Source organism: Cydia fagiglandana, chromosome 6, assembly GCF_963556715.1.
Source record: "Cydia fagiglandana chromosome 6, ilCydFagi1.1, whole genome shotgun sequence".
NCBI classification, from domain to species: domain Eukaryota; kingdom Metazoa; phylum Arthropoda; class Insecta; order Lepidoptera; family Tortricidae; genus Cydia; species Cydia fagiglandana.
In genome coordinates this window covers 2,068,076-2,095,526 of record NC_085937.1, presented here as the reverse complement: position 1 = coordinate 2,095,526, position 27,451 = coordinate 2,068,076, and the positions used below count along the sequence as shown (strand labels likewise).

The window sequence follows — 27,451 nt, the reverse complement described above, 5'->3', positions numbered from 1 at the left end:
ATCGACTCCACACTCGCGTTCGCGGCTTCGCCCGCGATTCACGCGCATAGTCTGGAGGGGGCTTAAGGCTAACCATTGTGCCGTTCCAATAACATTAAATACGTAGTGCATCACATATAAATCAAGTAATAACCATGAATTTTTGATTCAATTTGTTGTTTATAAAAATATAATCAATTGACTTAAATTTAATCAATTAATTACGTCCCAAAATAAAAAATCTTTGTTTCAACAAAGTCTGTAACATCAATCTGGAATGCTAATTTAATGTTTTATATTTACTTAATTATTTGTGAATTAAAATTCTCCATTTAAGCTCATCTGGTTTTTTTTGGCGGTAGAGTGTCGATAGCGGGCGGTCGTTTATAAAATTTATGACAGCGTTTTACACAAAAATAAAACGCTAATTAAATAACTTACCCTATTCGGAACCTAATAATAATATTGAGAATGGCAACCCTGTTGTCGGTCGTATTGTCCTTTTCTAGCATATACGTCCCTCTCTCTCCCACACTCCCACCACACAGCAGTTTGCTTTTTGGCGGTTGTCGCAAAAACAAATTTCCAACTCATTGTCTCAAAATTATACATATTTACACCAGGCAGGATTAAAACTTTAGGTTCCGAATAGGGTAAGTTATTTAATTAGCGTTTTATTTTTGTGTAAAACGCTGTCATTAAACAACTGTACCGCTATTCGGAACCTAATAATAATATTGAGACGTGTTTGTTATCGCCTGGTGGTGGGAAGACGCCAAGCCAATGTGATTATACATGTACTTATTATGTATATGTAATATTATTATATTATGAGTGTTTAATTAATTATGCAGTACACCCTTTATTTTAACACCTGTGAGGAGAGAGGTATTTAGTAAAGCATACAATTTGATATTCCATTATATTATGATACTAACTTATCATTTTATATACGTACTTAATGTACTTATAAATGTTCAAAAAGAATAAGTGAGTCACCACAAGGGTGCTATACATAATTACTTAAATGTAGGTATGTGAAAACTAGGTAAAAGAAGATGTGATAAGTCAGTCTACTCTTCAAAGAGCATACAACATCTGTTATAAGGAGTAATGTAATTCAAGTATGAAAAGATAAAAATAATAAAGTACTAGAGTAGTTTTTATTTATAAGTCACAATTATTATCAAATTTGATAATAATTATCTATAATAGTAAAGTAAGCAGTTGCAGGAATATAACAAGGACAGGACCTTTCTTATTTCCAGAATCCCTCGGGATTAGGTAGACGAATATTTTAATTATTAGTTATATCACTATCACCACAAACAGAGTTAATAAAATTAGGTACTTATTCAAATGTCATAGGGAATCACTAAATTTATTTAATGACTGTAAGCCATATACTTGGTTATAGGTTATAGTTATAGCTATAAAATGCATTTAACTCTTTTATATGCTTTACTAACGAGAACGCAAGTCACTGTACATACATAAATAAACCTTACTTAAAAGTGTGAAGGTTACTATGAGAGCTTAAGCCACAACACTCATTGTTCACTGCGCTGTGGCACTAGTTATGACGCTTTGTGGTGTTCTTGTGTAGAATTGCTACAGAACTTTATCAATAATATTTGCAGAGTCATAATATTCTAATTAAATTCATGTTTAGCTATCATAACCTTAATTTTACTCAATAATTTGTATATATGTAGTAAGAGTAGTTTCTCAGTGGTTTACTTTATCTGGTGCCTACTGGTAGACATAAGCCTTAAAACTTTATTGGTTCTGACCGCTAAAGTGGCTTAATTTCTGTAAACTATTCATAGACATTGCTTAATTCTGAATATTCAGTGTGTAAATTATAAGGAATCAGATACTTAATTCGAAACCCTAGCTCATCGCATAGGTGCTTTTAACCGAAATACAAATTTATGTGCTTATTTCGTGATTTTACATTATTTGCTGTGGGAAACCAGGGGGTTCCCGACCATTTGCCGGGCGCCTGTGGCCCCAAAGCCAACAGCGCAGAGGCCCTTTAAGAGGGACCTATTTTATCCAATGCTAGAATCAACGCTTTGTCGAATCTATTAGATATTTAGGTATACTTATCCTCCTTATGAACTAAGGATAATTGTTACTTGTTTATATTTCAATAATAGCAAGATTGTAAATTATTTTATATTCTGAAATATAATATTACTTAATTTGGGCCAGTGTACTTTTGTATACTATATCTCTGGCCTACTACCTACTATATAGGTTAGTCTAATAACATCCCGCCTACTGGGAGGCAATATACAGAGTTCATGGATATATATTCACGATATCGCTAAGTGTGTGGATCTAGTTTTCCGACACTTGACTGCATGAAATTATTGTGTACATTTTTTACAGGTCTCGAGCAAGAAGGGTACCTATAGATAGGTTGAGGTCCTTAACTTGTGGATTTGGTAATAGGAGCAAGACACAAACGGGGTGTAAATTAATTGATCCACCATGTTTCAAGAGATTCATGTGCATTGATGCCTTCAAGTTACACTGTACAGACAGACTATATAACTCTTTTGCAGAGTTTTGCCAACATATTATAATAAATGACTGCATTTGTTTGGGTGTACTTGTTCCACGACAAAAACATATTTATATATATTACAATGTATTTTTGAAAAATACTCGCCTTTCAAAATAGCTTCGCCTTTTCGCAAGGCTTGCTGCTGTTTCACATTGTGCAAAGCAAACAGTATCGCAATGCTATAATTTTGTATAAATTGAGAACTAGAGGGTCATGCCCTAGACGTGACCGCCCAGAAGTTATACTAGAATCGTTCGTGCAAACCATTAAGTCACTGTTTATTAAAAACCTTATGACCGGGTACCTTACATTCCACGGTGGGTACATTTGTTAAACGTATAGTATCAAACTATGACGAATAATGATAAGTGAATTAAGTGATAACAATATTTGGTCCGTGCATAGAAGCACGTGCCTTTGAGATTAGTGCATGGGTAGTTTAAAATAAACTTAATCTGTGCATAGGAGCACTTACGATCAAGGTGGTTCGAATCCTCAAGGTTCACAAGGCAGACATAAGGATGTAAAATAAATCATTCATAAACGCCCCGTTAGGTCAGTTTTGTATATTTTTATTTCCAACATGCTTGTGCAGCACATGACAATTTTCCTATATACCATGCCAGTCAGGGATATAATAATTAAATAGGTACCTAACCTTGGTTATGTCGTGTACCTACATAGGTAGGTACTCGTAAAAATGTTAACTGAAAGACTAGTGCTCTCGAGGCAAATATAATTTATATTAATTTCTAGTCTGTCATAGCAGGCATAGACTTCAAAGGTTTTTAGATATTCATAGGGCCGCTAAACGGAACCCTTTGTACACCTTGAGCAGGCTGTTTGTGCTCTTGTAATTTTATTTTCACACCATGAGTGATATTAAAATAGCTTATTTCAGAATTGAACCGTAAGCTATGTTGTGTCGTGAGCTTAAGTGAGCCTGATTTAATTAGAGTCCACAGATTATCTGGACCTTGGAGGATTGACCACACCTTATTCTAAATATCAATATTCTGTCTGGGCTTATGGTCGAATTTAGGTGACTAAATCTCTTAGTATTATCTATGCCACCAACGTTATGAGGCTTAGCGTCTCTAGACCACAATTTTATATTAGGGTGCAAAGATTTTTTCATCTTTAAAATAAAAATGAGTCGAGATAGGCCTGGAATCTTAGGTTATTTCATATCTATTATATTATAATTTTAGAAATGTTAATTATTCCAATTTTGAGTTTAGCCAATAGGGTGTCCGGGACCCTTAAAATAGATTGGTAAACAATAATTAAACCTCGAATAACGAAGCCTATTTCGACTGATTTTTACCCAGAACATTATTTTGTTAGAACCCTTTTCACTTGTCCTTTGTCCAAAAGGAGGTATTTACATATTCATCTTTGTTATATTTTTATGATTGTGGCCTACTCGCTCGCCTGTGTTATGACCATATCATTTAATTTCTGACATGCCTTGCGCAGGCTTATATAGGTTGTAATATCATCATCAGTAACTTGACATCAGTTTGTGAATGAATCAAAGATTCTTTGGCACACCTTACGCAGGTGGAAACATGGCAGCCTTGCGCAGGCTTAAATAGGTACACAACATATTGGTTTCATCACAAATAACTTGACGTTAGTTTGTGACTGAATAAAAGATTCTCTTAGGCACACCTTACGCAGGTGGAACCATAACAGACATAGCTTAAGAATATCATTCAAATGAAGTTTATGTTTATGGGTAATATTCCCCTAAGTAGTTGCGAGTTCTTCGCTCGACAAGGGGAAAGGATTTACTTTAATAGGCACTTTTAGAAAGTGTCATTCACGGTGACGAGATTTGCCATAACTAAACTTTAACTCTACAGTTAGCGAATATAATTTGAAATTATGAAGCAAACCATGCGTCTTCGTCAATGAGTCAATCTAAACATTCCCATATCGTTAATGCCCTTTCAAGTCACAGGCTTCCGATTTTACTTAAAACGTTTACAAGTGTAGGTACTATTTATGTAGGTAGGTAGGTAGGCTTAAAGAACCGTCTTGTATGTACCTATAGTTACATATAGAATGAATAATCAAGTTATTCAAATCCAAAATAATAAAAGCACATATAGCAACTACATGCAAGAGTTCTTTTAAGCTGTTAGTACCTGTTATTTATTTAAAGAGATACCTATCTACCTACATTTTAACCTTTTTTTTTTTTTTTCAATATCCTTAGATCTAGTTGGAGAGATATAAATTGATAGGGAGTGAAATACTTAAGGATTTCCATGTCATTCTTGCGCAGAGCCATGCTAATATCTCTCTTTATCTAGTCAGACTTAAGTTTACGTACTGCCAAAGTACTCACTTTCCACAAAAATAAATGCAATTCTTGCGATGTAGGTTTGTTCGTTACCTTGTGTCCCTCAGAGCGGAAATAGAAGCCCCGCGAAGCGGGGCTTCGTCGACTCCTAAGCGGGTACACATTATTTATCAGCAAGTTTATTACCAAAAAATTCATTTTGCAATATTATATTTATCCCGGAACGGGATAAACCGACAAGTTGCTGATAGATACTTGGACAGATAAACCCTACACGTCTATAAGCTTCTACCTTAATACGTAGGTTCTACGTAACACGTATTAACTATCCGATCCTTTCGTATTCGAAAACACAAATCACTTGAAAACTGAAGGGTATATGCCTCCACACATCACCATTTAAGTGTTATACCTAATTTCAACAGTTATTATAGACACACAAAGATTTAAAGTAATAAGTAATAAGACTCAGAAGAGACTTAATGTAGGTATAATATTAATTAAATTTTAATGGTGACAAGTGCACGCTTTACCATCTCGATGTGTTTTCTACCATTATGTGTTTTAGTATTTTCATTAGCATAGCCACGGTGCGCGCAGGCAGCCTTTGAAAACTTACACATTACTATTCCGGATCGTTTTTATTTGCTAGATAGTTTAACGGACACTAAATTTAAATATTTATTTCGAACGGCAAAAGCCGTTAGAAACTGTTTTTCAATATAGTCAGCTAAACTGGGGTACAATTCAAAAACTCACCAGCAGTTTAGCTTCACGACCTTCCAGATGGAAAAACAGCAAGCCAATGAGTTGGAAATTTGTTTTTGCGACAACCGCCAAAAAGCAAACTGCTGTGTGGTGGGAGTGTGGGAGAGAGAGGGACGTATATGCTAGAAAAGGACAATACGACCGACAACAGGGTTGCCATTCTCAATATTATTATTAGGTTCCGAATAGCGGTACAGTTGTTTAATTTTCGTTTTTGTGAGATTTTGTAAGAAATATAGGTTGAATCTTAGTAATTATAGTTGCTAATCCATTTTAAAGTGTGAGGCGTAGTGGTAAGTAGTTTTGTGGTTGTGAATAGAAGTAGTTTAGATATATTTGTGTAAGAGGGTAGTTTAAGGTTCCCAAATCAGCATCCTCATGAGTGAGGATGCTGGTTTGGATGATACCGGAGATGATAACTGCAGCTTTTTAAAGTTTAGTTTGGCTCAACACGAGGATTTTGAGAGATCGCAGTCACAAGCTGGAGTTTTCACCTCAGTCATGGGGCGGAAAAAGAAACGAGACTTAGAAAAACGTAAAGAACGGGAACGGGGGGTAAATCGTAATGAAAAGCAAGCATCTCGCTCACGGTCGATCAGTCCCTCTGGCAGTCGGTCAGATTTATCTAGCCGCCATGAGAATCCAGATACCCAGATCCCTCCAGGACAACAATCGCAGGCCCAGTTTTTGGCTGAGTCTCCGCCGGCACACCTCATAATTGGCTCGCAGGAAAATACGTCAGAGACACCGACTCAGACTCCTAGTACTCCATTTACGCAAATAGGGCGCGATAAATATACAAATAAGGATCAGGGTCCATTCGTAGTTCACGTTCAAAAAATAGAACAGGCCCCAGACTCGGGAATCACTTTACACCCTGTGGCTTTCGGACGTTTCGTGCAAGATAGGAAAAGAGAGTTCCCGAATATAGTAGAGGGTTCTATAAAGAAAATTGGTCGTAACAGGGCAGCTCTTAGTTTTCACTCGGCAGAAGATGCTAACCTTTTCTTAGAGTCTCCCACATTGACCCAAAACAAATACAAAGCGTTTGTACCAACCTTTAATGTAACGAGAATGGGGTTAGTACGGGGAGTCCCGGCCGACTGGACACCTGAAGAGGTTTTGGAGAACATTCAGGTTCCAGTCAATTCGGGGGGTGCTACCCCCATAAAAATTAGACGATTAAATTTCAAAACAACTAAGCCAGATGGCACATATATGTGGTTGCCGTCGGAAACAGTCATTATAACCTTCGATGGGCAAACTTTACCAAAAAGAGTCTACCTCTGTTTAAATTCCTTGGTGGTAGAGCAGTATTTGTATCCAACAATACAATGTTTCAGGTGCTGTCGCTTTGGACACACTAAAGAAAAATGTAGGTCTCTCCCCCGTTGTTTTCGTTGCGCAGGCGCCCATACGGGTGATACATGTAATGTTGATGAAGAATCTGGGGCTTTTTGCGTTAATTGTCCGCAGGGATTAGGAGCAGGACACAGGGCAAACAGCAAGTCGTGTCCCGAATACATCAGACAGCTAAACATAAAGAAGACTATGGCTGATGAAAATATTTCGTATAGTGAGGCATCCAATCATCATTCCAAAGTCAGCCATAAGTCTTACGCGAATATAACGGCTTCCTCCCCCCAAACTCACCAAACCCATTCGTATGTAAAAACTGTATTTCGGCAACCTCGCTCACCCCCCCAACTGGCTAAAGGTTACGACAGAAAGGCCCACGAGGCTTTAACAAGGGACCCAGTGATTGAGTCCAGGCCAGTTTATCCCGATCAACATCAATCCAATGAATATAATAAAATTTCAGAAATAATTAATTTGATCACTGCTTTTGTAAAAGTATTTTCCCCGGCCACCCCTTTAAGCCCATCTCTGATATCCCACGTTGCGCCATTTATTTCATCCTTGCTCACATCATATAATGGATCAAGTAGTTCTACAGTGGAATTGCCGCAGCATTTCCAATAAAAAACCTGAGTTACTCTTCCTGGTCAATAAATTCAATCCCGTGATTTTAGCCATATCGGAGATATGGTTAAAAGACAACACTAATTTTAAAATTCCAAGCTTCTGTTCTCTAATGGACTGCCGGGCAGATGGTCGAGCTGGATGTGCCCTGTTCATTAGAGACCACATCTCTTTCCAGCAAATACCTTTACCTAATAACAGTCCTAACTTCCATGCAACTTGTGCTCGCGTGGAAGGTATTACCTTTTTATCTCTCTATATTCCCGATCCTTCCTCTCATATTTTAAAGTTAATCAGGAAGCTAATAGAATCTCTTCCACAGCCTCTTATGGTTCTTGGGGATCTTAATATTCATCATACATTGTGGGGTTGTGATAAGAAAGATGACGGTCTAGGTGATCAATTTTTATGGGAAATCATGGACGAATGCAACCTATGTCTACTGAATACAGGAGCACCTACTCTGCGCTCTCTCCCTAACCAAGCAACTAGTGCCGTAGATTTATCTTTTTCATCTCCAATCCTCGCTACTCGAATAACCTGGTCAGTTTTAGATAGTACACATGGAAGCGATCATTTCCCAATTTTATTAAGTATCCCTCTCGCATCCGCAAAAAGACCGGCAGAAAATAGACCATTATTAAGGTACAATATTAACGGGGCAGATTGGGATACTTATAAAAACATTCTAGATTCTGAAACTAGTCTTTTACCTCCTATAACTCTAGATTCCATTGATATCTGTTCCGATGCTTTGGTTCAAGCTATAAAGGCATCCGCTGATAAAGTTTTCCCTCTAAAAAATACAGTCGTGGGTAAATTAGCTTCCCCTCCATGGTGGGACAAGGATTGTACTAGAGCCATTAAGAGTAGAAAGGAAGCAGAACGGTCATATGCTTTGAATATGTCGACCGAGAATTTTGAGGCTTTGACTAAGTCTATGGCAGATACGAGAAAATTACTTAATAATAAGAAGGCGGAAGGATGGAAATCATTTTGTTCGGCATTAAGCCCCTCTACTCCTGATAGAATAGTTTGGAACAACATTCGAAAATTTAGAAGGTCGTATAACCCTAATAACTGTCCTTTCCCTAATTCGTTACAATGGGCTGAATCTTTCATAGATAGAATTGCACCTCCTTATGTCCCAGGGGTCCTTGATTCTTCCATTGGACTGCTAAACAACCATTCTACTGACGCTCTGGATCAACTTTTTACCATGTTGGAGCTCAGAAATGTTCTCAAAGCGGTTAAAGACTCCGCCCCTGGACATGACGGAATCCCATATTCTTTTATAGTTAAAGCCGGGGATAAATTCCTTAAATATTTTCTAGACTTGATTAACTGCATCTTGCTTTCGGGCCATCCACCCTCATGCTGGAAATCGCAACTGATTATGCCTATACTAAAGCCAGGTAAGGACCCTAAGGACCCTCGATCGTACCGCCCCATTGCTTTATCCTCAGTCTTAACGAAGATTCTTGAACACTTGATAAAGAATAGACTAGAGTGGTATGTGGAAAGCCATAATTTGTTAGGAAGATCCCAATTTGGGTTCAGAAAGGGAAAAAGTACCATGGATAGTTTAGCCATTTTTACCTCTGATATCCGGCTTGCTTTCACTAAACGGGCTTCGGTGGTTGCCGTTTTCCTAGATGTCGAGGCTGCCTACGATAATGTCCAGCTCCCTATTCTCAGGGAAAAATTCCGCAAGCTGAGAATACCGGTGAGGCTGGCCTGCCTTGTGGGTAACCTCCTTTCTGAAAGGCAAATCTCTTTCCGGGGTAAAGATCCCCAAATTAGCCCTACAAGATTGATCTGGCGTGGACTACCCCAGGGCTCCGTGTTGAGCCCCCTGCTCTATAATATATACACGCATGATTTAGAAGAGTCTGTTTCTGATTGCCAGGTACTTCAATACGCTGATGACTTATTAGTTTACTCCTCAAATAAGGATATCATTTCGGCCTGTGCGTCTGTCAATAGCTCCCTTCAATCTTTAAATATTTGGCTTACTACTAATGGTTTGTCTCTTTCTCCATCGAAAAGCTGTGCCGTGATTTATAGTCGTAAATTAGTCTTGCCTAATATTAACATAGCAATCAAGGAAGCTAGAATTCCTGTCCGTCTCTCATTTAAATTTTTAGGGGTCATTCTTGATTCAAAATTAAATGGGTCTTTGCACTTTGAATACGTTATAAAAAAATGTGAACGTGGGCTCAATACTCTAAGGTGCCTTTCAGGAGTTTGGTGGGGTGCTCACCCTATTTCCCTGAGATTAGTTTACAACCCCACAGTTCGTAGTATTTTGGATTACGGTACTCACTTGTTGGTACCGGGCAACAAAGCCGGATTAACTCAGTTAGATCGAATACAATCTAGAGCTTTAAGAATTATCCTAGGCGCAATGAGAACTAGCCCTATAAAAGCCATGCAGGTTGAATGCGCCGAACCACCTCTTAATTTGCGCCGCCAATTTTTAGCCGACAGTTACCTTTTTAGATCCCTGCAATTTTCATATCATCCCATCATCCACCGTTTATATGACCTAAAATCAAATTCTGCCTTAAGCTATAATGAACAGCCATGTCTCGTGAACAGTCTAAGAAAATTCCAATCTTTAAAAGACCCAGTATTTCATTCCCCTCGGCTTCCCCTTTTTGAATTTGATTATGAGATTATCATACATCAACCTCGTGTTATCTTAAATTTCGATATAAGTCACAACGATCCGCATGCTAACGAATACATGCGTCAGATCCTTTCCCGTGAATGGCATGGTTGGAACACAATATATTGCGATGCGTCCAAATTGACCCCGTCAGGATGTGTGGGAGTAGGTATTTACCACTCTCAGTATGAGATTGTTCAAAAAGTTAAATGCCCTCCTGAATCATCAGTTTTCACTGGCGAATGTATTGGTGTATTGGAGAGCGTTAAATATATTTTAATCTTCAAGTTAAGAAAAAGTATTATTTTTTCGGATTCCCGTAGTTGCTTACAGGCGTTATTATCAAATCCATTCGCGGTTCGGTGCCATAACCCTATCGTGTACGAAATAAAGAAGAATCTTTTATGCTGCAGGGAAAGAGGACTTGAGGTTGTCTTGGCTTGGGTTCCTGGCCACTCGGGGGTCTCAGGAAATGAGCGGGCCGACCGAGTCGCCAAGGACGCCGTTGTATGTGGTGACAAGGTCCCGTTTAGAAACTACTGTCATGATTTAGTCCCTCTTGCGGCCAGGATGCTGACCCGGACTTGGGCTGCTGATTGGTCTACCTCCAACCGTGGCAAGTCTAAACCTTATTACCTTGTACAACCTTCTGTGTCGCGAAAACCATGGTTTTCAAAAATATTTATTGAAAAACAGTTTTGTTCTGTTATCATCAGAATGAGGTTGGGACACTGCAGTACCCCTGCCCACTTAAAGAAAATTCATATTCGGGACTCCTCTTTATGTGAGTGCGGACTGGACGAAGGAGACCTAAATCATATTTTCTTTGTGTGTCCGTTATATAATCACGATGGCCTATACGCAGATCTCGTAAGTCTTAAAGTCCCTTTCCCCACTCACATTTTAGAGTTGTTACAAGTTAAAGATAGGGACATCTTAGTGGCCCTGATCTCTTTTTGCAAGCTTAATAATTTAAAGTTTTAATGATTTGATTGTTTATCAATTTAATAATAATTTTGTCTCTCATTTTTCTTCATGTCTAATATTACTAACCTAGTAGTTGTGAATCGTTTTCTCTAACCCATACTAACCCTTTTGATTTTTTAGAAGTATTCATAATATGGATTAGCAACTGTGGCTTCGGTAAGATTTCGCGTTCTGAATTATTTGATTATTGTTAACACAAATCGACATGACACTGGCAAATTAATAGAAGGCCAAAAAAAAAAAAGGTTTTGACATGTCATGTTTGATTGTCTTTTGAATTCGATTTGGTGATTTGGTTGAAGATTCTAAGGATTTTACATAATAGAGCACACACTATGCTTTAAAATGTTGTCTAGTAGAGTATACCGGCATAAATCGTGCCTTTTGTTAATATCCAGGAACACGAGTACTACAAATGACGCAAAATCAATGCAAACACCGAATCCCACCAAAATCAACAGTGACATGGTTGGGCCCCCTGATCCTGTGTCGAATTTACGAAAGGTTATTTACAAACAGCCTGCGAAAGAGACGGATTTAGAAAAAAGGTACAGGGAGCTCCGGATGGAAATACAGAAATGGAACCACAACTTCTGGACACAACACAATTCAAGATTCTTTCAGGTATGTTCACGAAGGTTGATCCTGATCATTATAAGTTTTCAATTGCTGCCAGGGGTATTAAAAGACTATTGGCGACGAACCCACCGCCGCTTCAAACTAGCTCGCCGTAGGTTACGGTGACTGCTTACCATCAGGCGGGCCGTATGCTTGTTTGCCACCGATGTGGTATAGAAATAAAGAATCCAGAAGTGGCTCACGTAACTCACATGTCGCGTCGCGTCGAAATAAATTAAATTATCTTTGTAACTACCAGAATTTAAAATAGTCTTTACAGACTGCCAGTTTCTTTCAGCAGTCTCAATCTCCACAATTCAATAAATACTACACAAAAAAGGTACTAGACGCAACACTAACATTTTCTTATTCAAACATTTAACCGAACCATCTTCTTACTCTTATTGATCGCAACATTTGTGTTTTACTTATTAGCTGGGTGCACACAGAGCAAGGCAATTTCCTTGTGCGTATGCTCACTCTGTTTGCACCCGGCTTTTCAGCATAAAATATAATGTATTAGGTTTTGTTATAATTCTTTTTAATTTCAGGAAAGAGAAGATTACCTCAAAAAGAATCTACCTGAAGGAAAACAAAACTTGACAGCCGATGAGATGAGCGTCTTCTACAAAGCCTTCCTGGACAAGAACTGGAAAACGCACATAACTTATAACATAGAGTGGTATAAGAGAAATGTTACTTTGCTAGGTTTAGCCATACAAGTGAAACTTAGAAGATTATTTAGATTAAAAAGCAATAAGTAGTTACATGAATTTTATTTACTTTTAGAATTAAACTAATATGTAAGGTTTACTTAACAGAATCTGATATCGTAGGCCTTTGGGTTAAATAAACTCTTTAGTTGTCTATGGCACCATCCATGTAAAATAAAGGCATGTCAAGATAAATTCTAATGGCATTATACATAAAGTGCATTACTGGCCTGAATTAGCTATTAATGTTTGTTTTTATCTGTCATTTAGACTTTTGTATTTGTAAGAAAGGGATAAAACATAATTTAACACTTTCGCAGCCGGGCAAAAAACGGCGCACCACCCCAGAAACCGGTTGTCTTTATCTGCGTACAAAAGAACCCGCTGGGCGGGTTGTCCGGCATCTGAGCAAACGTTACGAGTGCCTACCGGGCGGGTTCTCGGTAGTCAAAGTGTTAACTAAATCAGGCCCAAAGAGTAGTATAATATATATCAGGCCCATAAAGTTTTATAAATAAGGGTGTAAATGGAGAGCTGTTTCTTATGTTTCTCATATCTATCATACTGTATGATTAAAATATTAAGATACTGGTTGACAATGACCATATAACAAGTGACATTGTCACAACCGACATACATTATGTCAGTTGTGACAAATATTTTGCTACCTATGCTACCTATTTGTAAAAATATTTGATTCATAATATTGAATAACAAAATTAAGTGCTTAAATTGATTCGAGTGTAGTGGTGGCAGCAAAGTGCTCATTATGTCAAAGTAGTCATAAAATATTTTGTTAGGAGAAACTTTTTTTACATAATGTATGTTGCAATCAGATGGCTATCAGCATTAAGCTTTGCCATGTGGCTGGGACTGTGCTGTCTTGATATGTACTTGGCCCACTATAAGACTAGCATTGATCTAAGTAAGTATTATAGCAAGAGTTAAGATTGCTTTGGGATTAGAAATTGCCTAAATGATTTTTTCTAAGAGTACCTACCGACATATTTGCTTCGACATTATTAAATCAATTAAAAAAATACATTATTATATATATATATCATACAATGTCACGCAGAAATACCAAGGTATTTATAGTTCGTTTTTTTAGCATTAGAAAGAACTTTCAAGAAGGTAAGCGATCTTGACATATCTTTTAATTGAAAAACGCTTTTTTAAAATCAAAAACTATTACTTATGAAAGCAGAAGAATATAAATGATCGTATTAGATTCATAATTGTTACATATTTGCTGTAACTTATATTTAAAATGTGTTTTTCAATTAAAAGACACATCAAGATTGTTTACCTTATGTATAATGCTAAAAAAACGAACTATAGGTAGGGACTAGTATCACAGTAATGCCAATAAGGCTTGTGTTATGGCACAGAATAAATAATAGTACTAGGTACAGAAGACTCACTCTCTAACAAAACGCGTCTGTCAGCACAGATATGGCACAGATAGGTGGCGACAGCGCCAATGGCAAACCCCAAAATTGGGGCCGAACGGATGTACTTTTAGCTACCTGTAGCAAAGCGACAAAATCGCGGAGTGAGCCACGCCTGGTTATGGGTACAAGACGACGGTAAGTATTATATAATACCTAGCGATAGAATACCTATCGATAGGTGAAACCCGGATGAAAATCCGCTCTAAATAGTTTGTGAGTTTATCGCGAACATACATCAGACAGACGCGGCGGGGGATTTAGTTTTATAAGGTGTAATGATGTATAGTCCCTCTGCTTCGTAGACAGGGTGATTGATTAGCCCCCATTCGGAGGGGAGCTTTTTCAAAGCGCGTTTATAAAGCGTTTGAATGACACAAAATGGATAACCATGTATGTATTCACACGACAGCGGTGGCGCTTTTTATCAAGCGTTGTTGCATTTTCGACTTTAAGCCTTGGTCGTTAAATCGATTTTAGTGTGCGGACAGATTCAAGCGCTTTTTTAACGCGCGTTGAAAAAGCTCCCGTGGGAATGGGGGCTTACTGAGGGCCTACCGCGAACCACGTTCGACGTGTTGTCTCCCTGTCACACTTACGTACGAATTTACAAGTGCGACAAATAGGCAACACGTCGAACGTGGTTTCGCGGTAGGTCCTCTGACTAGGCTAGGAGGTCGACGCTCATAGTACATATAATATGTATTGATATCGAATTCAACAGGTACTGCCGTCACATCATATAAGGTTTACAAATATAGCAATGAGACAATTTTGAAAAATGTAAAAAACGAAAATTTAACCCAAAAATGGCATCTAAGAAAAAAACATAAGCACCATCGAATAGCCTACCTGCATTATGTAACAATTTTGGCTGGCGCCGTTGCTGTATTTATGTACAATAAGAAAACCTTGTGGGTTACATACTGCAAAAGTAAGATTTTTATACCACTTAAATTGCTCGAGAATCAAATCAGTTTTAAAATAACCGCCGACGATGCAAGTGTTGCCATGCTCCAATGTTGGAGATTTTTAAAGGAAAAGCTGCAATACTATGCTTTCAACACGAAACAAGCTGAAAATGAAAACAACACTAATTTATCATTACTTAAAAGGTTGCAAGACCTAGTGCGTGATCGTAAAGCTCTAGGCCAGATTCTAATGGCAACCATTGAAGAGAACAATAATATCAAACGACAATGTCAGTTAGAGATCATCACCAAAAATCGGCTTTTACGTTACGTCCAAGATACACAAAAAATAATAAAAGAGAACAAATCACGCTACGTCGATTTCCAGCAACTTTACATGTCAATAGCAAAGGAAAACAGTTTCCTGAAATACACCATCAAGAAACTGCAGAATGAAAGAGCTGAAGCAGAGCAAAATCTGGTAGAGTTGATCAATGTCGTTTATAGGTCGAGAAATAACGATCTAAAGGCCTATTGCACCCGCTTCATTGTGCATCCGAAGAAAAACTTACTAAATTCGGACGTCGCCGCTGAAATAAACAAGTTTTTGCAAAAATCGGAACCTTTAAAAACACGCATTGACGAAAAACCGCTTTTTTCCAACAGTGATCTTGTAACCACGAGGGTAACTGGAATTTTGGAAGATGATCACAATTTCGCAAGCTTTGGTTCCAGTGGACCCAAACTACGTGGACTGCCAGGCGAATTGGTCTGGACTGCCAAAAATAAAGACGGCTTTATTGAGAAGCTATACGAATATGATAGTGGAACTCGTTCAGACGATGGTGACACCATACGAAGGATAAGGGAATATTCAGTATATCACGATAAAGATAGTATTTTGGATCAGACAAGGTAAGTTCAGTGCAACTGGCGAGGAATTTTAAACCTCCTTTTAGGAAAGGATGAATGAATCACCTTCTAACATAATATGTAGATGTTACCTTGATAGAGGTAGATATTAGCTAATAGCTAATCTAATTATTGGCCCTTAACGCATTGTAGGTAATCAGAGATATTTTTTATTTTAGAACATTACTATATACTTACCCGATATTTTTGTAAACTATAAGTTTCTTTTTTTTTAGTTTGGCCGCTAACATCCCAACTTTCCCAAGCTTAAGCGCGAGTGCTACAAGGTTAAGGCTCGATATTAAATCCTTCTCAAGCAAAGTGTTCCTGACAAATGTCCTGCTCAAAAATATCACTTTACAACTGCCGTCCTGCGCTGAAAGACCTCCGTTGGCCTATGCTTCGAGTACTTGTGATTTGTAGACAATTTATTGTTGTTACGATGTTCCGTTTGTTTACGAATAAATTGATTTGTATCGGGAAGACTGTCATAATCTTATTTTTAGAATATACATAGGTACTCATTTTGCGGGATTAGGCATCTTAAATGCAATAAGTCCGTGGGAGTAGACGAGATACCTATAGAAGTATTTAAGGCTATGGGTGAATACGGAGTTGACATCAAAGAATAACATGATTAACATGCTATATGCAATCTGCCGCAAAATATGGGAAACCGGAAGCTGGCCAGTAGAGTGGTCACATGCACTCCTTATTCATACCTTTGCACAAAAAGGGTTCCATAAAAAAGTGCAATAACTATATATAGCCCGGGAAGTAGTGTCATAAGGTGCAAATTTTGGTATCGGATGAATTCACTTAGCACAGATGTAATATACGTAAAGGTAAGCTAATTGAGCCCGGTAGACATCCGCCACCCCCTGGCAGGTAGGCAGGGAGGGCACTCAAAGTAATTTGTAATGGATTCAAGCTTTGAACTCCTTTTAACCCCCTTAGAGGATGAATTTTTAAAAACGCTGAAATTACTTTTCTTGTATTCTAATAATATGCGCATATAAAAAGCTTCAAGCCCCACACTCGAAAAAAATGTTGATCTCCATACAAATTTTCAACCCCTATTTCACCACCTTAGGGGATAAATTTTCAAAAACGCTGAAATTAGTTTTCTTGTATTTTAATAATATATCTTTTGACGAAGTTTGAAATTCCTAGCTTAAAATAAAACATGAACTCCATATAAACTTTCGTCCCCTTTTTAACCCCCTTAGGTGTTGAATTTTTCAAAATCGCTTCTTATCTCTTGTACACATTATAAATGAAACCAGGTGTGCAAATTTCAACTTTCTAGCAATTGTAGTTTCGGCTGATAATATTAATAATTGGATAAAAAATTGCAAACCGATTTTGATTTGTTCGTCAATATTTTTGTTTTTTTCTATTAAACTGTATATTAAATGTCTCAAAAATGAATTCCTTATGCCCGATTTATCTGGAAATGATACCAAACTCGAGGTGGTAGGTAAATTAGTGTAGTAAATAAAGGTAGTGGACCCGGCAGTAATTCCTCAGCCAGAAAAAACTTTACAGTATGATAAAGTATCAATAAATAAAAAGTATTGTATAAATTTCCAAAGAATAATAATAATAGGATTTAAGTAAATATTTAAAGTCTTAAATCGTTAATATCTTTTTACGGAAAAATGCTCCGTTTAAACTTTCTTCTCCGGATATATTCATGTAACGTATTGCAACAATATATGAAATATCAAAAAAAATATCCCCGCAGAAATACCAATATTACCAAAATATATTTTTTTGGCGAGGCTTGGACCGGGAAATTGCTCAGTCAAATTTTTTCACTGGAATGCCATTTTATTGCCGATTTATACCTACAAATCGAAAATCTAAAAAAGTTACCATGTAACTATACCTTTTTCAGAAATTGCCTTTTTACTCGCTGTGGAAAATTTCTCTATCCATTTTATTTATTGCATTAAGTTCACAGTTTTCTTTCCATTCAAATATAAAAACATCCAAAAAAATAACGAGCATATCGGGAGCAGTGTATACGGAGCGGGGTGTACAAGTACAAGGGATGATAGTTCTTTTGGATATTTTGGATTTAAGTATATACGTGACTACTTAGTATATATTTAAAAAAATAATCAGACTGAGAAATTTTCCACTCTCAGTTTTTAATAGTTCTAAAATACATAAACTTGGGTATGCATTTTTTTTTTGGATTTTCTTACCCACTACGCCAAATTACCTATATTCTAAGATCATATAAGAAGGAAAAAATGGCAGAGCAATTTTCCGATGAAAATGAGCGTCAAAAAAGGAATTATCATAAAATAGTTATTTGTACAACAAGAGATCAAAGTTTGATATTTCTTCGAGTGCTTACTTTGAGTCCCGTGCAAGCGAAAGATTCTATAATTTAGAATCTTGAGCGTAGTAAGGGATTCAAAAGCGCACGAGATGTAAATAACTTTGATCTCGTGTAGTACACAAAATTTTTCACCCTAAGCAGTGAGAACATACCTAGAGGGACAGAGATAATAGAACCCAAGTATATCGACCTTGTATTAGACCCCGCATGTTGAAATGACATTTGACTATAAAAGTCACTTAAATGACATTTTGTCTCATTCAGTGAGCAAAATGCGATTTTGCTCACTCATACTGTCTCAGTAAGTGAGCAAAATCGCATTTTGCTCACTGCGTGAGACAGAATGACTCAGTGAGCAAAATCGCATTTTGCTCACTGTTTTTAAAAAGCAAGGTACCCTTGTTCGAGCTGCTGAGGTGAAAAAAATATTCTCATGTTTGACAAAAGTTTTAGATTTTTTTCTAGTATCACATACTAATACAAATAACTTATTTGGTAAAATAATTTTGGACGGAGGAATTACTCGGTTCAATATATAAACAGATTTGTATTTTTACGTATAAATACCTAACTTAGGACTGTTTTTTTTTTGGATATTTATATGTTAGTTTCGGCTCATACTATACAATAACCTAGCAAAATTTCATCGACTGAGGAATTAATGCATTAATGTCTCCATACAACAACTTGCTTCATTTACTACACTAAATAGAAGCCGATATGCAGCGTATAACTTTGGATGCCCCCCTGCTTACCCACCAGGGGGTGGCGTTTGGCTACCGGGCTGGATTGGCTTAGCTTTACGTATACTACATCTGTGCCAAGTGAATTCATCCGATACCAAAATTTGCACGACCCATACATTGGGGTGACACTGCTTACCTCACTAATATAGACTCATCTCTCTCATATCTAATGCAAGTAAGATATTCAATTCAATTCAATATTTTTATTTCGAATAAAAAAACCATATTATTGTTAGTACAAGCAACACTTATAAATCTATTAGTAATAAAAAGAAACCATATGTTCATGTTGAAGAATCTATGTTAGTAAGAAGAAGAAAAGATGTCTGCTTTGTGGATTTCCGCAAGGCAGTAAATTGGAGGAAACTCTGGCAGGTACTATCAGAAATGGGAGTTCCTGAACACCTAATATATCTGGTACAAAGGCTATATGTCGACAGTACTGCAGCAGTTCGCGTGGACGGAGTTGACTCGGAGAGTTTTAAGACTGAAGCCGGTGTACGACAAGGATGCATTCTGTCACCACTCCTATTTAACATCTATACCGAATATATTATGCGAATCGTTCTCGAGGACTGGAATAAGGGTGTGTCCATAGGAGGCCGGAAAATTTGTAACTTCAGATACGCTGATGATACTACACTTCTAGCAAACACAAAACAAGATATGGAGGAACTCTTGACGCGCCTTGAAGAAACCAGTCTTAACTTTGGACTTGCCATAAATTGGGATAAAACCAAGATGATGATAGTGGACAGGGCCAAACAGAACAGTCAAATATTAATAAAATAGCGAACTGTGAAGTGGTACAGAACTACATATATCTTGGTTCCTCTATTTCCAATACTGGGGGATGTGATCAGGAAATAAGAAGACGTTGCGCCATCACTAGGTCTGCAGTGGAGAAGTTAGACAAGATTTGGAAATACAGGAGAATAACCAAAGCAACAAAGGTTCGATTGATGAAGTGCCTTGTATTTCCTATACTTCTTTACGGAGCTGAAACCTGGTCATTAAGGCTACAAGACCGCCGGAAAATTGATGCCCTTGAGATGTGGTGCTGGAGACGCATGTTACGAATCCCTTAATTGGACAGCTTTTCGAACCAATGGACCATAGTTATGCAGAAAACGACCAACTCAATTTTTTTATCAATGCATAAAGCGACCAAAGCCACTGAGTTAGGGTGTAAGTCACTTTGACAAAAATAAAAAGTTGGTTGCTTTCTACAGAACTACGGTCATTATGTATCCATTTAAAAAGGATTGACGATAAGAGAACGGCTTTCGTGGACTGTGCAATTACGAATTCTTAAGTTCTATTGGGAAGGCTGGTAGTACAGGGCCAGATCTAGAGGAAGATCTCCTACGCGATGGACCGACCTTTTAAAAATAATTACGAAGTCATCCGTAGTCAAGTGCGCTCGCAACGCCATCAACCGTCAGAAATGGAGAGACATCGCGAGAGAAAGTTTGAAGTCCACCAACATAACCGGGAATGAAGACCAGCCATGTGCGTCATCCAAACAGCCATGACCACTCTGACAAAAGTGCACGACTGAGAAGAAGAGGTACTTAAAATGTAATTAGGGATATTAAATCATTGGTCCTGGTAACATTTATCTGACGTAGGTGGAAGGCCGTTGACAGATTGGTTGACAGACGACAATAATAAATTGATTGAATCTAAGAAATATATGTAATGCCCTAATGCCTGAAAGTGAAATCAAATTTTGAAATTAAAATAAAATCAAGGTAAGCATCTGCATGTTTATTTATACAAGGATTTGCGTTTTTGTACAAAGCTTTTCTAAGTCGAAACTGTGATGCCGCTGTAGGTACACACTCGTCGAGAGACCGTGAAAGGCCGTGAACGAATGTGTACTTACTTACATATTGCTCCCTTCTCGTCTCTTCTTGCTTTTTTTCCCGATTGCGGTTGTTTTTTTGCAAACTTGCAAAGTCTCGACGAGTGTGTTGTAAGGGTTGCCAGATAGTCGGGATTTGGCGGGATTCTCCCGATTTATAGCATGTGTTCCCGATTCCCGACAAAGTGTATACTGTCCCGAAAAACGGCTTCACGTTATAATACAATAATTTCAAGTTCCGAACTATCGTCGAGCGAGCGAGCTGACGTAGTGCCAATAATGTAAAATATCGTTGTTTTTAATACAATTAGTACTTTAATTTGAATGCATTTTTTTTCCCGACTTAAGTCCCAAAATCCCGAAAAATTTATATTGTTTCCCGATAATAGCGCCTTCCGATCTGGCAACCCTTTGTATATGTTGTGACTTGTGACTGTTTGTGTCTGTACATCGACGTTTTGAGGTTTTGACAGTGTTGCCAACTCGGATCTTGAAAAAATGCTAGACTAATGTTTAGATTATGCCAAAATTATGACAAACTTTTTTGAAATATGCTAAAAAAAATGCTAAAATGTCACTTGAAATTAGACACTTAAAACACATACATTTTTCAAATTTACCGCCTTTTTCTACTGACAAGATCTGCTTGACCAACTTTATACAGTCCGTCGACGTCCATCCGTCCACAAAAGTCAAAATTCATACGAAAATATGAACCACATAAGGCAATGGAGCATATTGTTGCTGCCAAGTTGGTGCAAACTTGGCTTTGACTAAATTATGCTAAAAATATGCCAGATGCTAAATGGAAAATTTTGGTGCCAAAGCGAGTGAAAATATGCCAGATCTGGCATCATTTATGTCAAGTTGGCAACACTGGGTTTTGACGTTTGAAATGTTGCCATACCTTAATTGTAAAAACCCTATATTACTTACAGAGGAGGACAAATGAATTCGTTGCCCGTAATTGACACTACTTCGATTAAATGGAAAACAATACGCAAAGATGGGCTGGATTTAGATTACGCTGTAGCCATACCTAGAAGCATTGCTAACAATATATTAAAGGAACTGGAAAAAACATTAGAATATTTTAAGGGAGATCTAGCAAAAATAAAGTAATTATTTTCTTTATGAATAGAATAAGAAACCATTTACTGCAACACAAAAGCATATATACAGGTTACAAAATAATAAGGTTCACTCGGCTAATTCCGAAATTCGGGATCTCTATCCGGGATCTTTATCCACCGTTTTCGTCTAAGATGCGGGATATGGTCGACCTTCACCGATACGTCTGACAAACATATTTTTTTTGTTAGCCTGGTTAAGTGTCCCACTGCTGGGCAAAGGCCTCCCATAGCTTAATTCGCCTCGATAAAATTTATGAAATAAAATATGGTTGCTGAACATAAATAAATAGAGTTGCCTAAAGATTTTTTTTTTTCATATTTTTGGGACCGACGGTGGTTAAAATAAAAGTTTCATCCGTCAGACGTGTCGGTCCTCTATTTATCAAGCTTTTACATTAGGGCCTGAGCCGCAAAAAACATCTCATACAATTAATACTATATTTCTTCGTTCGCGAGATAGAGGACGATATCGCATCGGAAGCCGGTGTTGCTCGAAGTAGACGACAGTACAAAAATGACTCCGTACAATCTCATAAATTTTATTCCCCTGTAGTGTTGTGACGATAAATCGTGTCGTTACCGTGTACGATCACGATAAAGTGTAGTACTTAGTGCCCAATCACGAAGACGAAAAAGTCAACTAAAAATGTAGGATAAAATATTGATTTCGTGTTGTTAATCCAGGGTTTTTGGCAAAGAGTATCCTCTCCCACGCCAGCAAGTAGCATACGGTGATCCAGGAATAACTTACAAATATTCTGGAAAAACTATTCCAGCTTTGCCGTGGCCCGCACCCGTTTTAGCCTTGCGAAATTTCCTCGAAGGTATAAAAGGGATTAAATACGACTTCGTCCTAGTAAACAAGTAAGTATCAGAATCTAGGTAGTAGTCAAAACTTTTTATGGGGACTTGAAGGTAAAATAAATGTTTTAATAATTTCAGGTATAGGAATGGCAACGACCACATGGGCGAACACAGAGACAATGAACCCGAATTAGACCCCACGTACCCCATCGCTTCTATATCGTTCGGTCAAGAGCGACCTTTTGTTCTAAAACACAAAGATGCGAGAAAACCAGGCCCAGATAAAAAACAGATAGCTCCAGGTAAATACAATCTACTTTACTTTAAATCTTCATACTTATTAATAGTTACAGAGTCATCGATATTTCTTAACTTGTTGAACATGTATCGCAATAATCGGGCTTCGTAGGTCACCGTCTGTTTAGCTTTTGTATTAGCATCTTCTTCCTGAAAAGGATTCTCAATAACAGTACTGACTCGCCGACCGTAAGTCTCACAACCTTCAAGAAACTGCAGACAATCTTTGATGGTATTATCCTTAACCACAATTAAGTGCTTAGAAAGATTTTCTAGAAAAGACAAGAAGCAGCGCTTTGCATAGAACCAAGTATCCGTGCCGAGACGTTTGTTGAACGGCTCCAGCGATTTGATCACTCTGGAGATCCCAAATTCATAATTTCCTTTAGCGCAATATAACGTTCCGATGACTAAGTTAACGATGCATAAATGATAGAACTTCTTATGTGGATCTTCGAAAATTTGTTGCTCTTCCTCTTTTTCTATCTTTCGCATTATATCCTCAGCTTCCTCGTTCTGGGATGTCATGATATAAGAGACGCACAAATTTGCTAAAACCACTGCGCTTATATCCAGAATGTTGTCGTATTGTTTCTTGACGATAGGCTCGTAGAAGCTAGCGGCTTCTTTGTACTTGTTCTCCTGCATAAAGAGAACGTGGGCTACATTCAGGCGCCACACGTCTGACTCGTTGCAAAATTCAACAGATTTCCGGAAAATTTTCTCGACTTGCCCGTAGTTTTCCATGTCCCAGTAAATTTTTGCTTGAGCCATTACAACTGGTATGTATCTTTCCAAGGCTTCTTCATACTCCACAACAGCTTTCTTGACCTGATCATTGTCTCCTTGAGACCTGCTTTCTTGAACAACTTTAGTTAGCTTCCTCAGTTGTTCAGCGTGTTTGGATGCAATGTCTTCGTATTTCTGAAAAGCTTCCTCAGGTGATGTTTGGCTTGTTATGATTGCATCCAAAAAATCATATAAGTAAGGGGTTAAATATTTGTATGTAAACTGCGCGTTTTCAGCTAAGACGTCAGCAGCCAGATCATAATACTCAAACTTACAATAAAGGAGTAATAAATTTGCGAAAGTTTCTGGAGGGAACGGGTCTTGTTGCAAAAGAAAATGCAGTTTCTCGAAGCCATCAGTAGGTTTTATATCAATAGAAGTCAGAGCAACGTTGTGTAGAGTCACGGCGTCTAGTTCATGCTCTTGTCTGGGCGGCATATCGTTGAGAGCCTCTCTCGCGGCTTCAATATTTTTCAATTGGTACTCAATGGCCGCTTTAAGATTAAATACCTCAGTCAGTGCTGTCTCGTGAAGTGTTAGTGTGTTTCCTACTGACTTGACTTCGGAAGTCTCGGCTTGCATGCCGACGGCTAACTCAGGGTGATCACGAATACCTCTTTCAATAACTAGGGTGATATGTTTCAATGCTTGAGGATATTCTTTCAGTTTAAAGTAGCAAAGTGCTACATTGTAATGAAGATGTGCGTTAAAACCGAGTACACTTAGACTGCGTGAAAACTTTTGTAGTGCGTCTTCGTATTGACTATCTTTGTACAATAGGCATCCGAGATTAATGTCTTTATCCACATCATCTTGAATATAAGAGTCAACTAGACTTTTCGCAGCACTGGTATCTTCTTCTCCATATTTTATTGCTGATTGTAGTTTGATAACAGTTCGCTCTAACTCTGGAGCTGTAATTTGCACGCTGACTTTATAAGCTTCATCGAACATTGACGCCTCATACAATGCCTGTGCGAAGTATAGCTTGTACTCTGGCACGTCAGGATGCATGGCGGACAGTTGTTCGTAGCAGTTCGCTGCTTCGACGAAGGCCTGAGTCCTGTAGTAACAGTAACCGAGTAAGGACAGTCCAGCCCTGTTTGGGTTAAAATTGATAGCATCATTGAGTGCTTTTATGGCGTCCTCGTACCTTGCTTCCTTTATCTGTAACATCAAAGGCGTAATATCAAGATGCTATCTGTCTACTATGAAGTATCTTGCGCAATTATTGATTTACTTTAGTACTATTAAGTAAAGAAATGTCTGGCACATGTATTGAGTGAATGCACCCTCTGATAACTGCATGATACTCATAATTGCATTCAGATAAGTCTAACATGTGTATGTCCTTTACGCCAGAAATAGGTTGAGTGTTTGCCATCTTAGTTTGAAGAACGGACAGAATAATGTTCGAGAATTCGAGATAGTTAAGTTGCATTACCATTTAATAATGAATTTGGAATCAACTATTTCGAGTGTTTTATGACAGTATTTCTATATTATCTACATCCCTATGTCAAAACCTTCGAAGGAAGTACTAGTATATTATCTTGATTTGAATCAAGCTCAAGTACGATCCGGCTATTTACGTAGATAAAGATCTGTTGTGATTGTCTATTTTTTAATGATCAAAACAAGTCGATAACATAAGAACTTGTAATATTAACCTATACTATTGCTCATAACTGCGCATTAATTTCAAATTCAGTTCTAAACCTTTTGCACAACAATAAGAAACAAACAAATAAACTACTACTTAAGATGTACTTACTTATACTTATCTTAATAATAGATAAAACTTTCAGACTTAAGTATATTTGCTGGCATTAATTGCAAACACGTTATAGCGAAGCTGGTTGTTTAAACTTACAGATACCACAAGGCCGCCCTTTGAATATCAGACCTAGACCTTATGCCGAATGTAATAAGGTTTAGGTACTAACTAAGCTGTCAGTTAACAGTTAACAGTGTGGGCGATGGTACAACTACCCTAGCATACGGTTGAATTGTACCTTAACTTTATAATTGGTAAAATTGAATGATTTAGTAGTTGAGTGACAGAATAGGATAATTCTTTCTTATGCAATAGACGTAATCCCTAAAGCTGCTAGGTACAGTCGACGTCAAAGAGAAATTTACAGCCAAAGTAACAAAAAAATGTTTACACGACCTAAATGCTATGACAATAAAGTCGTGTAAATATTTTTTTGTAACGTTAGTCGTAAAGATCTCTTTGACGTCGACTGTACATACATACGTGTCGTTAATCTAATCTACGACATTAACGACACCTGCACGTATGGCAGAATGGCCTGATAGATCATTTTATCGTTATCGCAAATGTAACGAAGCTAGTACGGTACTATCGTTATTTCCGTGTGCTCATTTCAGTTTGATAAAATGCTGAATTTCATAAAAGAAGCGATAACGAGTGGCTTCTTAACAATGCCTGTCTGTTGAGAAGATAAGGTGCGCCGTTGAAAATGCATATAATATTTACATCAAGACAAATCAAATACAATACAATGTAAATGCGCTCGCTACAGTAGCGTTGAATGAAAGCGTAACGAAACTAAACCTTTATTAAATATGCATTTCTAGAATGAGATGAATTGTGTTTATTACTCGCATGTATGGTTGCAACCAAATACGGTCGAAAGTTTTAATTTATGACCCATTTTGTACTTTGTCACAGTGACGATAGTAAGCTAATTTCATATTGATTGTCACTGTGACAAGGTACTACGAGTAAATGGGTCATAAATTAATACTTTCGAGTTTCGAGCGTAAGTACATGGTCTTAGGTTCGATGTCACTACTCATAATTCATCATAATTGGCAAAATAGATACTCGTAATCTATAGAATAAAATAAGTTTTTGATAGACTTACCATGGTATATATTGTTTTAGTATACTGTCCATCTTTGATTTGCAAGTAATCCATATTTTTATAGAATATTTTGCCAAAATTACGCAGTGTGGGCTCAGAAGTTACGAAATCTAGTGTTTCAGTTGTGTTTACTACTGTGGTTACTATGGTAACATGTCCATGATTCAATTTATATGTCATAATCATACGTTTTATGTTACTCAAAGAGCATATAATCACTATGTTACTCAAAATAGTTGGTACTATTGATCTCCATTGATTCATTTAATAAAATTATCATTACATATAATAAGTATTATATTTTATCTAAAATAAATTTTCCTTTTTTGCAGTTAAAATTGACCTGGAACATGGGAGTGTATTATTCATGAATCCACCTACGAATGATATTTGGTACCATTCTTTACCAACAAGAAAAAAGTTGCTAGGTGTTAGAATTAACTTAACATTTCGCAAAATGCGAATGAAATAAAAAATCTTAAACTTATTTTGTATTTTTGTATCATTTATAGACCCTTTACTTAATTTTTTCACCAGGAAAATATTTTTCAGTACCTATTCACTTAAATTCTCTATTGTTAAATCAAATAATTTAAAGTTAGATCAAGAAAAATCTGCAACTGCAACGATTTAGATAGCATACGCACATATGCAGTGCAAGTTTTATTTGCACGTCAATGGCACGTCAT

General features: G+C 37.4%; 4 protein-coding genes across 4 annotated transcripts; 3 read left to right on the top strand and 1 right to left on the bottom strand.

Annotated features, from left to right (window-relative positions):
• The first annotated feature begins 11,541 nt into the window (after positions 1-11,541).
• LOC134665550 (COA8 family protein CG14806, mitochondrial) lies at positions 11,542-12,659 on the top strand. Its single transcript, XM_063522528.1, has 2 exons — positions 11,542-11,898; positions 12,444-12,659. Exons 1-2 carry the CDS (start codon positions 11,620-11,622, stop codon positions 12,654-12,656), a joined length of 492 nt encoding a protein of 163 aa, XP_063378598.1. The 5' UTR covers positions 11,542-11,619; the 3' UTR covers positions 12,657-12,659.
• Positions 12,660-13,267: 608 nt separating this feature from the next.
• Positions 13,268-16,347, top strand: LOC134664923 (uncharacterized). Its single transcript, XM_063521646.1, has 3 exons — positions 13,268-13,530; positions 14,781-15,882; positions 16,116-16,347. Exons 1-3 carry the CDS (start codon positions 13,425-13,427, stop codon positions 16,300-16,302), a joined length of 1,395 nt encoding a protein of 464 aa, XP_063377716.1. The 5' UTR covers positions 13,268-13,424; the 3' UTR covers positions 16,303-16,347.
• A 4,369-nt stretch (positions 16,348-20,716) lies between these two features.
• Positions 20,717-27,234, top strand: LOC134664930 (DNA oxidative demethylase ALKBH2-like). The gene is made up of 5 exons (XM_063521654.1): positions 20,717-20,732; positions 21,784-21,963; positions 22,663-22,842; positions 22,921-23,084; positions 27,095-27,234. The coding sequence occupies exons 2-5, from the start codon at positions 21,794-21,796 to the stop codon at positions 27,232-27,234; spliced, it is 654 nt and encodes a 217-aa protein (XP_063377724.1). The 5' UTR covers positions 20,717-20,732; positions 21,784-21,793.
• Positions 23,080-26,904, bottom strand: LOC134664922 (intraflagellar transport protein 70A). The gene is made up of 2 exons (XM_063521645.1): positions 26,763-26,904; positions 23,080-25,035 (listed from the first exon to the last, which is right to left on the bottom strand). Exons 1-2 carry the CDS (start codon positions 26,814-26,816, stop codon positions 23,101-23,103), a joined length of 1,989 nt encoding a protein of 662 aa, XP_063377715.1. The 5' UTR covers positions 26,817-26,904; the 3' UTR covers positions 23,080-23,100.
• Positions 27,235-27,451: the final 217 nt, after the last annotated feature.

Excerpts from the sequence above, each read along its gene's own strand:
- LOC134664930 (XM_063521654.1), top strand. The coding sequence starts at position 21,794 with ATGAATTCGTTGCCCGTAATTGACACTACTTCGATTAAATGGAAAACA. Across the intron at positions 22,843-22,920 it reads GACTTCGTCCTAGTAAACAA|GTATAGGAATGGCAACGACC; the intron begins GTAAGTATCAGA and ends TAATAATTTCAG. Across the intron at positions 23,085-27,094 it reads TAAAAAACAGATAGCTCCAG|TTAAAATTGACCTGGAACAT; the intron begins GTAAATACAATC and ends CCTTTTTTGCAG.
- LOC134665550 (XM_063522528.1), top strand. The coding sequence starts at position 11,620 with ATGTTGTCTAGTAGAGTATACCGGCATAAATCGTGCCTTTTGTTAATA. Across the intron at positions 11,899-12,443 it reads ACAATTCAAGATTCTTTCAG|GAAAGAGAAGATTACCTCAA; the intron begins GTATGTTCACGA and ends TTTTAATTTCAG.
- LOC134664922 (XM_063521645.1), bottom strand. The coding sequence starts at position 26,816 with ATGGATTACTTGCAAATCAAAGATGGACAGTATACTAAAACAATATAT. Across the intron at positions 25,036-26,762 it reads CTAAAACAATATATACCATG|ATAAAGGAAGCAAGGTACGA; the intron begins GTAAGTCTATCA and ends TTGATGTTACAG.
- LOC134664923 (XM_063521646.1), top strand. The coding sequence starts at position 13,425 with ATGTATGTTGCAATCAGATGGCTATCAGCATTAAGCTTTGCCATGTGG. Across the intron at positions 13,531-14,780 it reads TAAGACTAGCATTGATCTAA|GTACTGCCGTCACATCATAT; the intron begins GTAAGTATTATA and ends CGAATTCAACAG. Across the intron at positions 15,883-16,115 it reads AGTATTTTGGATCAGACAAG|TTTGGCCGCTAACATCCCAA; the intron begins GTAAGTTCAGTG and ends CTTTTTTTTTAG.